The sequence below is a fragment of the Pimephales promelas genome, chromosome 8 (assembly GCF_988280905.1).
Source record: "Pimephales promelas chromosome 8, fPimPro1.hap1.1, whole genome shotgun sequence".
In the NCBI taxonomy this organism is placed as follows: Eukaryota; Metazoa; Chordata; class Actinopteri; order Cypriniformes; family Leuciscidae; genus Pimephales; species Pimephales promelas.
The window spans coordinates 18,762,843-18,774,681 of NC_142776.1; the positions used below are offsets into that span (position 1 = coordinate 18,762,843).

At 41.9% G+C, this 11,839-nt stretch overlaps 1 protein-coding gene across 1 annotated transcript; it reads left to right on the top strand.

The window, feature by feature from the left end:
* Positions 1-5,053: 5,053 nt before the first annotated feature.
* Positions 5,054-11,141, top strand: znf648 (zinc finger protein 648). Its single transcript, XM_089134119.1, has one exon. The coding sequence runs from the start codon at positions 9,085-9,087 to the stop codon at positions 10,549-10,551; it is 1,467 nt and encodes a 488-aa protein (XP_088990245.1). The 5' UTR covers positions 5,054-9,084; the 3' UTR covers positions 10,552-11,141.
* Positions 11,142-11,839: the final 698 nt, after the last annotated feature.

Genomic DNA, 11,839 nt, shown 5'->3' on the forward strand with positions numbered 1-11,839 from the left:
ACATACAGTATAGGGTAATGTAATGTTAACACATTACAGTTTAACATGTTATGATTTCTTGGTTATGTCAAGTTGTCATAACAAATACATTTTTGTCTTTGTTAATGTCAAGTTGTCATAACAAAGACATTTTAAACAATGTCAAATTTGCATTTAAAGTGTCATAATTTACCGAATGACACTTAATGACAACAGTCATAAACATTTATAAAGACTCCTTCATGTTCATGACAGGTGTTATGTGATGTTTATGACAGTGTCATGTCAGTCTTATGCACACCCCTTCAAATAAAGTGTTACCAAATTTGTCTTGGCACAGCTACTAAAAGATTTACAACTGTCAGTCAGTTTGCTCACGTGACATCTACAGTATGTCGTCAAGCTCGGTTTGAGCCTTCGCAGAACTTGCCCATGTTGAGCTTCAACTCTCTCCGTTGAAATCAACGGGGTCGCTGTGTCCATTTCTTTTACTGTCTATGATCTTTTTTAATATAGAACTGCCTGATATAAACACTACCTCTTCTCGCATTATTAACTATCGACAATGGAGATTGACTGAACCCTCTGATTTCTCCGATTTTATTGGTTTTTCCTTGAGCGCATTTTCTTAATCTGATGCTCTGGAGGACAAAATTCTCATGTTAAATTCTGTTCTCTCTTCTGGCCTGGACCTATTTACGCCTTTGAAATCACATCTGGTTTCCTTTGGTCGACCCTCTCCTTGGTACAATGAAAACCTCCGTGCAATGAAGACATCCTGTCATACAATGGAGCGTAGGTGGCGCATGTCTGTCTTGACTCTCTTTCACCAGGCTTGCAAAGATCACTTACTTGAATATTTTAGACCCAAATTGCATCGGCCAGGTCTGCTTATTTTGCACAGATAATTGATAACAATCAGAACCACCCAAGACAATAGTTTATATTTACAAACTTCTTAGATGTAACAGTTATTCAACTGCTCCAGCTTCGACTCACCTCTGTAATACAGTAGGTTTCTTGAATAGCTCAAAGATTGATAACCTCCATAAATCTATAATTTCTACTCTTCCTTCATCTTTTTCTCACACAATCACTCCTGAATTTTCTGTTACCCCTCTATCAAATTTTTTTTTTTTTTTGGAAAATGCTCTTTTTTAATGAGGTTTATAAAATGAAATCTGCCAGTTCCATAGTTGATCCTGTACCAACTTGTCTGTTTGTTCCAATCATGTTTTGCTATTTTATGTCCAATTGTACGGACCATTATAAATAATACTCTCTGCACTGGTGTGGTGCCAGCAACATTTAAAACTGCTGCTTTGACTCCTGTGCCAAAAAAAAAAGAAGAAAGAAAAAAAGACACAAACATTAACAATCTAAATAATTTCCATCAAATCTCCAATCTTCCCTTTCTTGCCCAAATTTTAGAGCTTGTTAATTGCTTCTGATTCCGGGAGTCACTCTATTTTTATTCTTCTTGATCTTAGTGCCACTTTCAACACTGTTGATCATAATATTTTACTTGCTCGGTTAGAATCTGTTTTTGGTGTTTCAGATTTAAGTCCTATCTTTCAGGTCTGCTATTGGTGTTGTGCATTCTGGTGTCCCTCAAGGTTCTGTCCTGGGCCATATCTTTTTTAACATGTATACGTTTATCCTCTTGATCAACTTTTAAGATCACTTGGACTCAGTTTTCACTTTTATAAAGATGACACCTAGGTTTACATACATTCAAAACCTGATGTAAAGTGTCTGTGTCTCATCTTTCCTTTTGTATTTCTGACCTAAAAGAATGGATGTATATAAATGTTTTATGACTAAACATTGACAAGAAGGAAGTAATGCTCATTGGTTCAACTCACCAGCCACGGAAGGTTGGTTTTAGTGTAGAAGGTTCTAAATTTAAGACTAAATAAAATTTAAAAAAATCTGGGGGTGATATTTGATAATTTGACATCAATTTGTTCCTCATGTTCACAGCACTGTCAGGACATCATTTTTCATCTAAAAAATATAGCCAGATTGCGTCCGATGTTGTCACTCCCAGTGGCTGAAAAGCTAATTAATATTTGTGTATTTTCTCGTACCGATTACTGTAATGCTTTTTTGTCAGGAGTTTCAAAAGCTACCCTTAACAAACTATAGTTGGTATTCTGTATGGAAACAGGACAAGCGATCATATTACTCCGGTACTGGAATCTTTACACTGGCTCCCTGTCAGATTCCGTGTTGATTTTAAAATGTTAATGCTTACTTACAGTACAAGGCCGTGCATGGACTGACACCTCATTATCTAACTAAACTTTTAACACCCTACACACCAGCACGTAATCTCCGTTCTTTGGAAGCTGGCCTTTTTATTGTTCCGCATACCCGATTAAAATCCATGGGTGATAGGGCCTTTTCGTCGAATGCTCCAAAACTTTGGAATTCCCATATTAAGATTAGGCAAGCCAAATCCAAGTGATAGTATTAGCCAAATCCAAGTATTGAGTTCATCACTTAAAACTTATTTGTTTAGGGTAGCTTTTACATAATTGTTTAAAATTATTTTATTATTATTATTATTATTAATCATATATTTCATAATGTTTTTCATTATTTTTTTGTTTTAATTACGTTTTCTGACAGTAATGCATTGTTTGTTTAATTGTATGTTTTACAATGTTTCTATTCTTGTGAAGCCCATTGAGATACTTTTTAAAGGCGCTATATAATATAAAGATTAATATTATTATTATTGTATTGTAAGTGTAAAGCATTGTTTATACTCGACGCGTCTGCATGAGTGCGACAAAAATGACGTGATTGTAACAGCCTCTGCGCGCACCATTTACTACACACAAATGAATAAATAATAATGAATAAAAATATTGGTTAGCTTTCGTTGTGACTCAGGGTTCCGTCGGATGACGACGAATGGGGTTTTCGCATAGAAGCCTATCAGCTTAAATGGATGATTGGCATTCTGTTTCGCTGCACCTCCGGTGTGAAGTCTGTGGTTCGTATGACCCCGCTGGTACAGTTTTTGGGAGCCTGGCTAGAGCTTCCCAACCTGTCCCGCTGGGTCGCTCAGACGAGTCTGCTCTACTTTGGTCGTGGTAGCGGAGATAGGGTGTGATCGAGACTGGATTGAGGTCTGGCTTCTACAGCACATACTTCATTGGCCCCAAGAAAACCGGTGGGTTACGGCCTATCCTGGACCTGCGCGTGCTGAACCGCTTCCTTCACAGGCTGCCGTTTAAGATGCCAAACACATTTTCGAATGTGTACGGCCCCAGGATAGGTTTGCAGCGTTTAACCTGAAGGACGCCTACTTCCATGTCTCCATTCTCCCTCAACACAGACCGTTCCTATGGTTTGCTTTCGAGGGGCAGGCATACCAGTATGCGGTTCTCCCATTCGGGCTAGCCCTGTCTCTTCGCGTCTTCACAAAGGTCGCCGAGGCACCCCTTGTTCCCCTCCCGGAAAACAGGGTTCGCATCCTGAATTATCTCAACGACTGGCTGATCCTAGCTCACTCTAGAGATCAGGTTTGTGAACAAAGGGACCTAGTGCTCCGGCACCTAGCTCGTCTGGGCCTTTGGGTCAACTGGGAAAATAGCACACTTTGCCTAATGCAGAGGATCTCTTTTCTCGGTATGGATATCGACTCGGTCGCCATGTCCGCACAGCTTATGAGCGAGTGTGCGCAGTCACTGCTGACTTGCCTGAAACAGTTCGAGGGCAAGAGGGCGGTTCCACTTAAACTTTTTCAGAGGCTCCTGGGGCATATGGCATCTGCAGCCACAGCAACACCGCTCGGATTGCTTCATATGAGACCGCTTCAGCTTTGGTTTCTTGACCGAGTCCCAAGGAGGGCATGGCAACACAGCACTCTCCGAGTACCAGTTACTCTGACCTGCTGTCAGACCTTCACCCTGTGGGGGTCCTCAATTTTCTACGAGCCGAAGTGCCCCTGGAATGAGCTTCCCGGCATATTGTCATAATGACAGATGCCTCTGCCACTGGCTGGGGTGCCATGTGCAATGGACGTGCTGTCGCGGGCTCCTAGACAGGACCGAGTCAGTCTCGAGTTGCTGGCTGTACAGCTTGCTCTGCGCCACTTCCAAGCCGTGCTCAAGAACTAACATGTACTAGTCTGAACAGACAATACCGCAACTGTAGCGTACATCAACAATCAAGGTGGTCTGCGCTCACACCGTATGTCGCAATTCGCCCGCCACCTCCTAATATGGAGTCAGAAGTATCTGAGGTCCCCTTGTGCCATTTATATTCCCGGAGCACTGAACCGCTTCAGCCCCTCCCTGGAGAATGCCGACTCCATCCCCAGTTGGTCCAGTTGATTTGGGACCAGTTCGGGGATGCACAGAGAGCTCTGTTTGCCTCTCACGACTTGACCCATTGTGCTCAGTATTATTCCCTGACCGAGGGCACGCTCGGCACGGATGCTCTGGCGCACAGCACCTGTGCAAGGTCAGGGAGGACGAGGTGCAGGTCATTCTGGTCGTGCCGTATTGGCCCACCCGGACCTGGTTCTCCGAACTCACACTCCTCGCGACAGCACCTCCTTGGCCCATTCCTCTGAGGAAGGACCTCCTTTCTCAGGGAAGGGGCAACCTATGGCACCCTCGTCCCGATCTTTGGAACCTCCACCTGTCACTCCTGGATGGGACGAGGCAGGTTTGAGTACCCTACCACCAACTGTGGTGGTTACCATCACTTACACTAAGGCGTCGTCCACAAGACATGTCTATGAGTTGAAGTGGAACCTCTTCCTCAACTGGTGCTCTTCTCACCAAGAAGACCCCCGGAGATGTTCGATCAGTGTTGTGCTTTCCTTCCTTCAAGAAGGATTGGAGCGAAGGCTGTCTCTCTCATGAGGAGACAGCCTTTGCAATCAGTTGAGCTTACGTTCCTGTCAATGAAGACAGCGCTTCTGATTGCATTGGGCTCCATCAAGAGGCCTCCCCTGAGCGACCCCCACATGTGCATTTCCACAGTAAGCCTCTCTGAGCATGTGTTTTTCCCTCAGCAAGCCACCTTGCCACCCCTGGGGTTGAAATATTCCACCTCCGGCTCCACCTTCTTTATATGCACCCTTCGGGTCATATGTGTATTTTCCAAGTCCCCCCCTCCGGGTTGGCAATAATTACATATCTCCCTCTAAACTATGAGATATGCTCCCCAGTGTACCTTGGTATTCCAGTGCTAAAAAAACGAGTCCTTCGTCCGTGCCAGCTAAGTACGACAGGGATCTCAGATTTACGCAGGGCACTGGAAGACAGCTGGGAAGTGGCGAGATTAGACTGGTATCCCCATTCATCATCATACGACGGAACTTGGAGTGACAACGAAAGGGAACGTCTCGGTTACGTATGTAACTCTCGTTCCCTGAGTATGGGAATAGAGACGTTCCGTCTTCCTGCCTCAGTCTTCCTGACATCAGTCTTGGCTCCTCAGCGAAGAAACGTGTCTGATTGCCTGCCAGCGTCCTCCTTAAATACCCATGAGGTGAGGCGGAGTTACGCTATGGAAAATCCCAGATCCAATGGCATTTCCATTGGATCGTTTTATGTTGATTGAAGCTGATAGGATTTCTATGCGAAAACCCCATTCGTTGTCATCCGACGGAACAGAATCCTACTCGGGGAACAAGGGTTACATACGTAACCGAGATGTTTTTTTTCTCTCGTTTTGAAAACTCTTTGCGATCAACTTAAAATGCTTCCAATATTGACTTGACGACCGCGATCGACGGGTTGGTGACCCCTGTAACGTTACTGTTTTTTTCTGTCAATAGTATCAGCTGATTGTCAAAGCCATAACACAGTAAGGGAGAAGAAATAAGTTACATATAACAATCCAACTACATATTTTACACCACAAGGGAAAAGTCACTACTCATGATGTCTATGGCTAGCTTCTAGCTTTCTGCGGCTTCTCTTTCAAGGTACGAACAAAACGCGCTCTAGCACTGTTTGTTTGCTGTTGGCTACAGTAGAAACATGATGTCATTGATATGTCAACCTTCATAGAAGGGGGTGTCTATGATTATGTAGATATAAATGTCTTATTATAAGGTAATGAAAACATAACGGTTCATTGAGTAAGGTCTTTATACACCACTGAACACATAGTTATGTATCAGTTATGTATCTTATATTGCATTTCTGTCAATAGATCCTCAGAAATATTACCCATTGCACCTTTAAAGCCACACTGTGGAACTTTTGGCCACTAGGGGGCGCTCGACCTGTAACTTTCACGTCTAGCGTCCCTAGAGGCCACAAGCTCCGCAGCACTGTCGCAAATTAAATTCAACAAACAGTCAACCGGTCAGCCTCCCATGTCTTTAGATTGTGTGTGCTAGCAGTGTTTGAGGCTGGCTGGGCAGCCATGCCGCGCTCGATTACCTTATTACAGTCTGCTGAGAGAGAATGAGCGGGGCGAGTCCCGTGGGGCTTATCATGTTTGTGAGTGAATGTGTGCGCGGGGCAGCGGGCACATTCACTGCACTGAAAACACCGTCGGCCAGAGCTGACTGTATGTGTGTTGGTTTATTTTTATAGAAACCGTAGGACGTGTGGTGTGTAACGTTAGTGTTTGTGGGTACTACTGAGTCATGGGCACGTTCACTACATTTAACTGCACTGAGGCGGGCTGTGTTTGTGTGTAGAAATGAACACTGGGCTGTAGGCATTTTATTACACTCATAACACCATCGGCTGTGCCCGCAATACCAGAAAATACTACACTGCTTACATGAATTTATCTGGGTTACCTTGGAAACGTCATTTGTGTCCAGGCAAGCGTCCGCATCGGTCGAGCACTGTTTCTCCTCCGTTAGCTCAAGCCTGCGAGCGGAACGAAAGCTGGACCAATGTTAATCCTCATCCTGGCTTTTAATTTGTCACTCTCCCCTTTTCTTTTTTTAGTTTCCTCTGATAAAACCATGACGAAACATACAGACGGCAATCAAACGCGAGTTGACCACTAAAGTCAGAATCTGAGGAAGTTGTGGGTGGTGGGGGAAGTGTGCCGTATGCCGTAAAGCGGCCGAATTTTGTAGTTCTTTTTGTGCTCTACAAAGTGCTAGTAAAAGCATACAGACACCTTCAGGCTACTGCAGACGTGTCATTCAACCTATTGTAAGTTGATGTACCATCTCAATTGATTTTGGTAATATATTATAAAGGTTAAAAAGTTGCAAAGTGTGGCTTTAATGCTGGACAGTATTTACCGAGAATTTTTCAAATATATAATCAAATAAGGTTTTAATTATGATTAGAAAAATAAACTGTTATAGTAACCATCACAAATTGTATTGTGGTTTATCCTCAAACCGGTAAGCGTATATTAAACATACCTGATTTACAGTAAATCAAGCTTGCCACAGGAGTCCTGAAAAGGGAAGCCAAAGCATCTCGATCGCCACCAGGTGGCTGGATGTATTATTGCTCATGAATCCCTCCTTCTCCATCTAACATAATGAACATAATGAGACAAACTAACCAATCAAAATTACATTTCAAATATTTTTTTTCCAAAGATGGTTTGTGACATTTTTAGGCAGATTGTATCACGCTGATGTTAGTTCAAAGGTTGGCTCTTTAAATAAGTTTGGTTTTTGCTTGTTATTTGATACTATAGAAACGGGGATATGACGTCATGATTGACAGCTGATATTCTCTGAGTGAAGTAGTCACTGAGGCACCAACAGACTTTTTTTATAAGTCTTTTATAAGTTTCATAATTGTTTATTTAACACCTACATAAACTGTAGTTAATAACCCTTGTAAATATGACCTCAAGTGAGGGTTGGGAAACACTGCTGTAGAGAGTAAGCCTCACTGTCAGGATTCCCCTGCCAGTGCATTATTTGCACCAATTGAACCAGCAGCAAACAGGTGCCTGGAACTAGCTGCTCTACAGCACGTTCTCTTCCTCTCATATTTCCTCTGACTCTTAATTTTTTGATCTATATGCTGTTAGACAGGTATCAGGTTGTCAGTTATGTCTTGCATCAGCAGGTTATTCCTGTTCCTAATTCTCTCATTTAATTAAATTAACTAAAGAATGTAGAAGATGGACACACTAAAACAGCCTCACATACTTAGAAAATGTAAAATAAATAAATAAATAATGCCGCGGTGAAAATGTACCAGTGAACATCAAACATATATACTACTATTAGAGATATAGTATAAGCCACAGCAAAAAAATGGCTGCCCACTGCTTTGTGTGTGTGTGTGTGTGTGTGTGTTCACTACTCGCTGCTCCTTATGTGTGTGCACTATCTTGGATTAGTATAGAGTATAGGTTACCATACTTGGCCTTTACATGTTACATAAATGGCTTGTACTTTTAAAATGGTTAGGAATGGTTATGCAACAGACTATAAAACAAAACACAAAGAAAAAAACTCACGTCTGTCATGGGTGAAAGGGTCACTGAACTGATCTTTCCCGACAGCAAATGGTTTTGCTAAAGTGCTGACCGCTGCCAGAATATGTTGCACTCCCCCATGTGAAGTAAGTGTAACTGTGCTCTGGCTCCTCCTATGGTATCCTAAACGTCTGCCTAAAATCCACCATAAAGAGGAAGTGCAGTAATTGCTCTCTTTGAAATCCGCACTGGTGGACTTGTTGCTGCCGAGGTAAGAGACTCATTGCATGTGTAGAATAGTTGAACGTTTCTTTGGAGTGCACACTATGCACTATGACAGCTGAGAATAAAGTCTTGTTCTGTGCTGGCTCAGGACTGCGTAACTCTAAGATCAAGATGATCTACTGGATGCTCTCCCAGTTAATATAATTTATACTGGATATCATCATTCCTCTCAAATACAGAGTTAATTCGTAGCCTAAAATAAGGCAAACAAGATCCAGTTTATGTAATTATTTCAATTATTTTATAATGTTATTTGATGCTTAAAGTATTAGTCTCTACATTTCATCCATATTTATATAATTGAGATCAACTGTATTTTTAATGATATTATACTGTATAAATACTAAACTTATTAATTATTTTTGGCAGGCATTGCAAAAAATATATATTTTTTCTGTTGGCAAATAAAGGTCAATGCACTAAACTACAATGGCAAATATGAATAACCTGTGGAATACAGCAGCTTTAAAAGATAATGCCTATATATCAAAACGAAGTATTAGAAAGATTCTCATCAGCAAGAGGCATTATCTGCCTAAGGAGAGTAACATTGCTGACACCATGAAAATGAGTCTTAATCTACATACTGAAGAGGATATCAGCACTTCTACTTGTTGTGATGAAAGAAAAAACAATAAGACAAGAATCCAAGAGATGATTACTAAGAATTCAATAACTGAAGCTTCATGCCACCTTCATGTGAAAAGATCCCCTGGAAAGGAAAGGAGAGTGGATGAAGCTGACGTGGAGTCTGCATCTGATCATAATTCCCAACTGAATCATGAGAGCTTGGAAGCGACCAGCATCACCAACGCAAAAGTGAAACAGGAGATGGATATCACTACTCCATGTGAACTGGCAACGGTTCCAAGAAATCAGCACGAAGCTGCGGCGGACGAATGTGAGTTGGAGGGAAATGTAGCGGACAACCTGAAATCTTCACAGAAGCAGGTTTTAAAAAATCAGGTAGTGTTTGCGACCCTTAAGAAGCGAGGAATGGAGGGAAGCACGGAAAACCGTCCACACAAGTGCACTTACTGCAACTGGGCTTTTAAAAAGTCCAGCAACCTGTTGAGCCACATCGATACTCACCGCGGTCTTAAACCGCACGTTTGTGACTTGTGCGGGAAGGCCTACTCGCACCAGGGGACTCTGCAGCAGCACAAGCGGCTACACACGGGCGAAAGACCTTACCAGTGCCCGTTTTGTGAGAAAAACTACATTTGGTCCTCTGACTTCCGCAAACACATCCGAACGCACACCGGAGAGAAGCCCTACATCTGCGAGGAATGCGGCAAGGACTTTGTGCGCTCATCTGACCTGCGGAAACACGAGCGCAACATGCACACCAACAACAAGCCGTTCCTCTGCAAGAAATGCGGCAAAACCTTCAACAAACCCCTGTCTCTTCTCCGCCACGAGCGTACGCATTTGGGCGAGAGGCCATTTGTTTGTCCGGAGTGCGGGAAGGCGTTTGCCCTGGCCAGTCGCATGACAGAGCACAGGAAAATCCACAGCGGAGTGCGTCCCTACACCTGCTCTATTTGCTCCAAAGGTTTCACTAAGTCCTCCAATCTCGCCGAACATCTCACAGTTCACAGTGGAGTGCGGCCACACAAGTGCTCAGAATGTGGGGTTGCATTCGCCATGGCGTCCCGACTGGTGCGACACCAGCGTATTCACGCAGCTGTGCAGTCTTACTGCTGCCAGCGGTGCGATATGTCGTTTGGCCACCTTGCAGCACTCAAGAGGCACGAGAAGCAGCATGGGGAAGGCATGATCTTTGTATGTGGGCAGTGCAGTCAATCTTTCCCTCAGGATTCCCTGCTCACAGAACACTTGCAGAGCCACGCTAATGCTAAAACCTGCGTTCCTACCCATTTCACACTGAAGTAACTGGAAGTTTGTAAGTTAGCCTGGGTTATTTTCTCTATCTATCTATCTATCTATCTATCTATCTATCTATCTATCTATCTATCTATCTATCTATCTATCTATCTATCTATCTATCTATCTATCTATCTATCTATCTATCTATCTATCTATCTATTTATCTATCTATCTATCTCTCTCTCTATCTATCTATCAATCTATCTATTTATTTATTTATTTGTCTGTCTGTCTGTCTGTCACAATTCAGCCATAACAACAGATATATTTAGCTAGAATTTAAAAACAATTTAAAATCTATTTTTAAAAGTGTTAAATGCAGGGAATGATGGGGACCGCTGTCGAAAGGCTTGGATTTCAAGTAAATCACTGCGTAAATTCCTAGCAAAAAAAACACTGTAAACACACGGGTGAATCATTTGTAACATGTAAATGGCACTTGATGGCCTCTTGTCGACCAAGGCAGACTGTGTGAGAAACGGAAAGTAATGTGGAATATGTTAGAATTCTCAGTGGAGTGTGCTAAAGCTTTAAGTTTCAAGATATGTTGTTAAAAGCTATAAGATATTTGAAGAGTTCAGATGCAAAAGCCTCTAAATGCCATTTGAAATTTTCTTCTAAAATGACTTTTTTTATCAAGCTTGTATTTTTAAGTTCATTAATTTCACTTAAATGACAATTAATAGGTAATCTTCATTGCCATTTAAGTGAAATTACTGAACTTAAATATACAAGCCTGGTAAAAATTATCATTTTAGAAGAAAATTTCAAATGGCACTTAGAGGCTTTTGCATCTGAACTCTTCATTTCTATGTGATATAGTACTATTTTTTGGTTTGAAATGTATGCAGCAGGGAAACATGTATATTAATGTTGGTACATGTTATATGATGAATTTAATTATAAAACTGTTACCTCTTCTTTTGTGCTGCTAAAATCACTGACTTAAATGAGATTATGTGTTTTATGAAATTGAACATGAATGTAATTACCATTACAAATAAAATAAAAAAAAAAATTTTCATTACAAAATGTCACACAAGACAGACTAAATAAAATCGACTATTATTTAGGATTCATGTCATTTTTTATGTGTGTTTTCGGAGACACAAGATGGTATTGGAAAAGTGATTTATTCCTGTTGTTGGATCTGTATGTCTCTCTTGAGGACTCGAGACCTAATTCCCCGAGTGCCACTTCTGGTAACATTTGTCGCTTTGCTGCCAGACCTGCTCACTCATGGTAAATGAAGATGGTATTCATCTTGTCAAATTCCACTGTCCTGCTTTGCAAC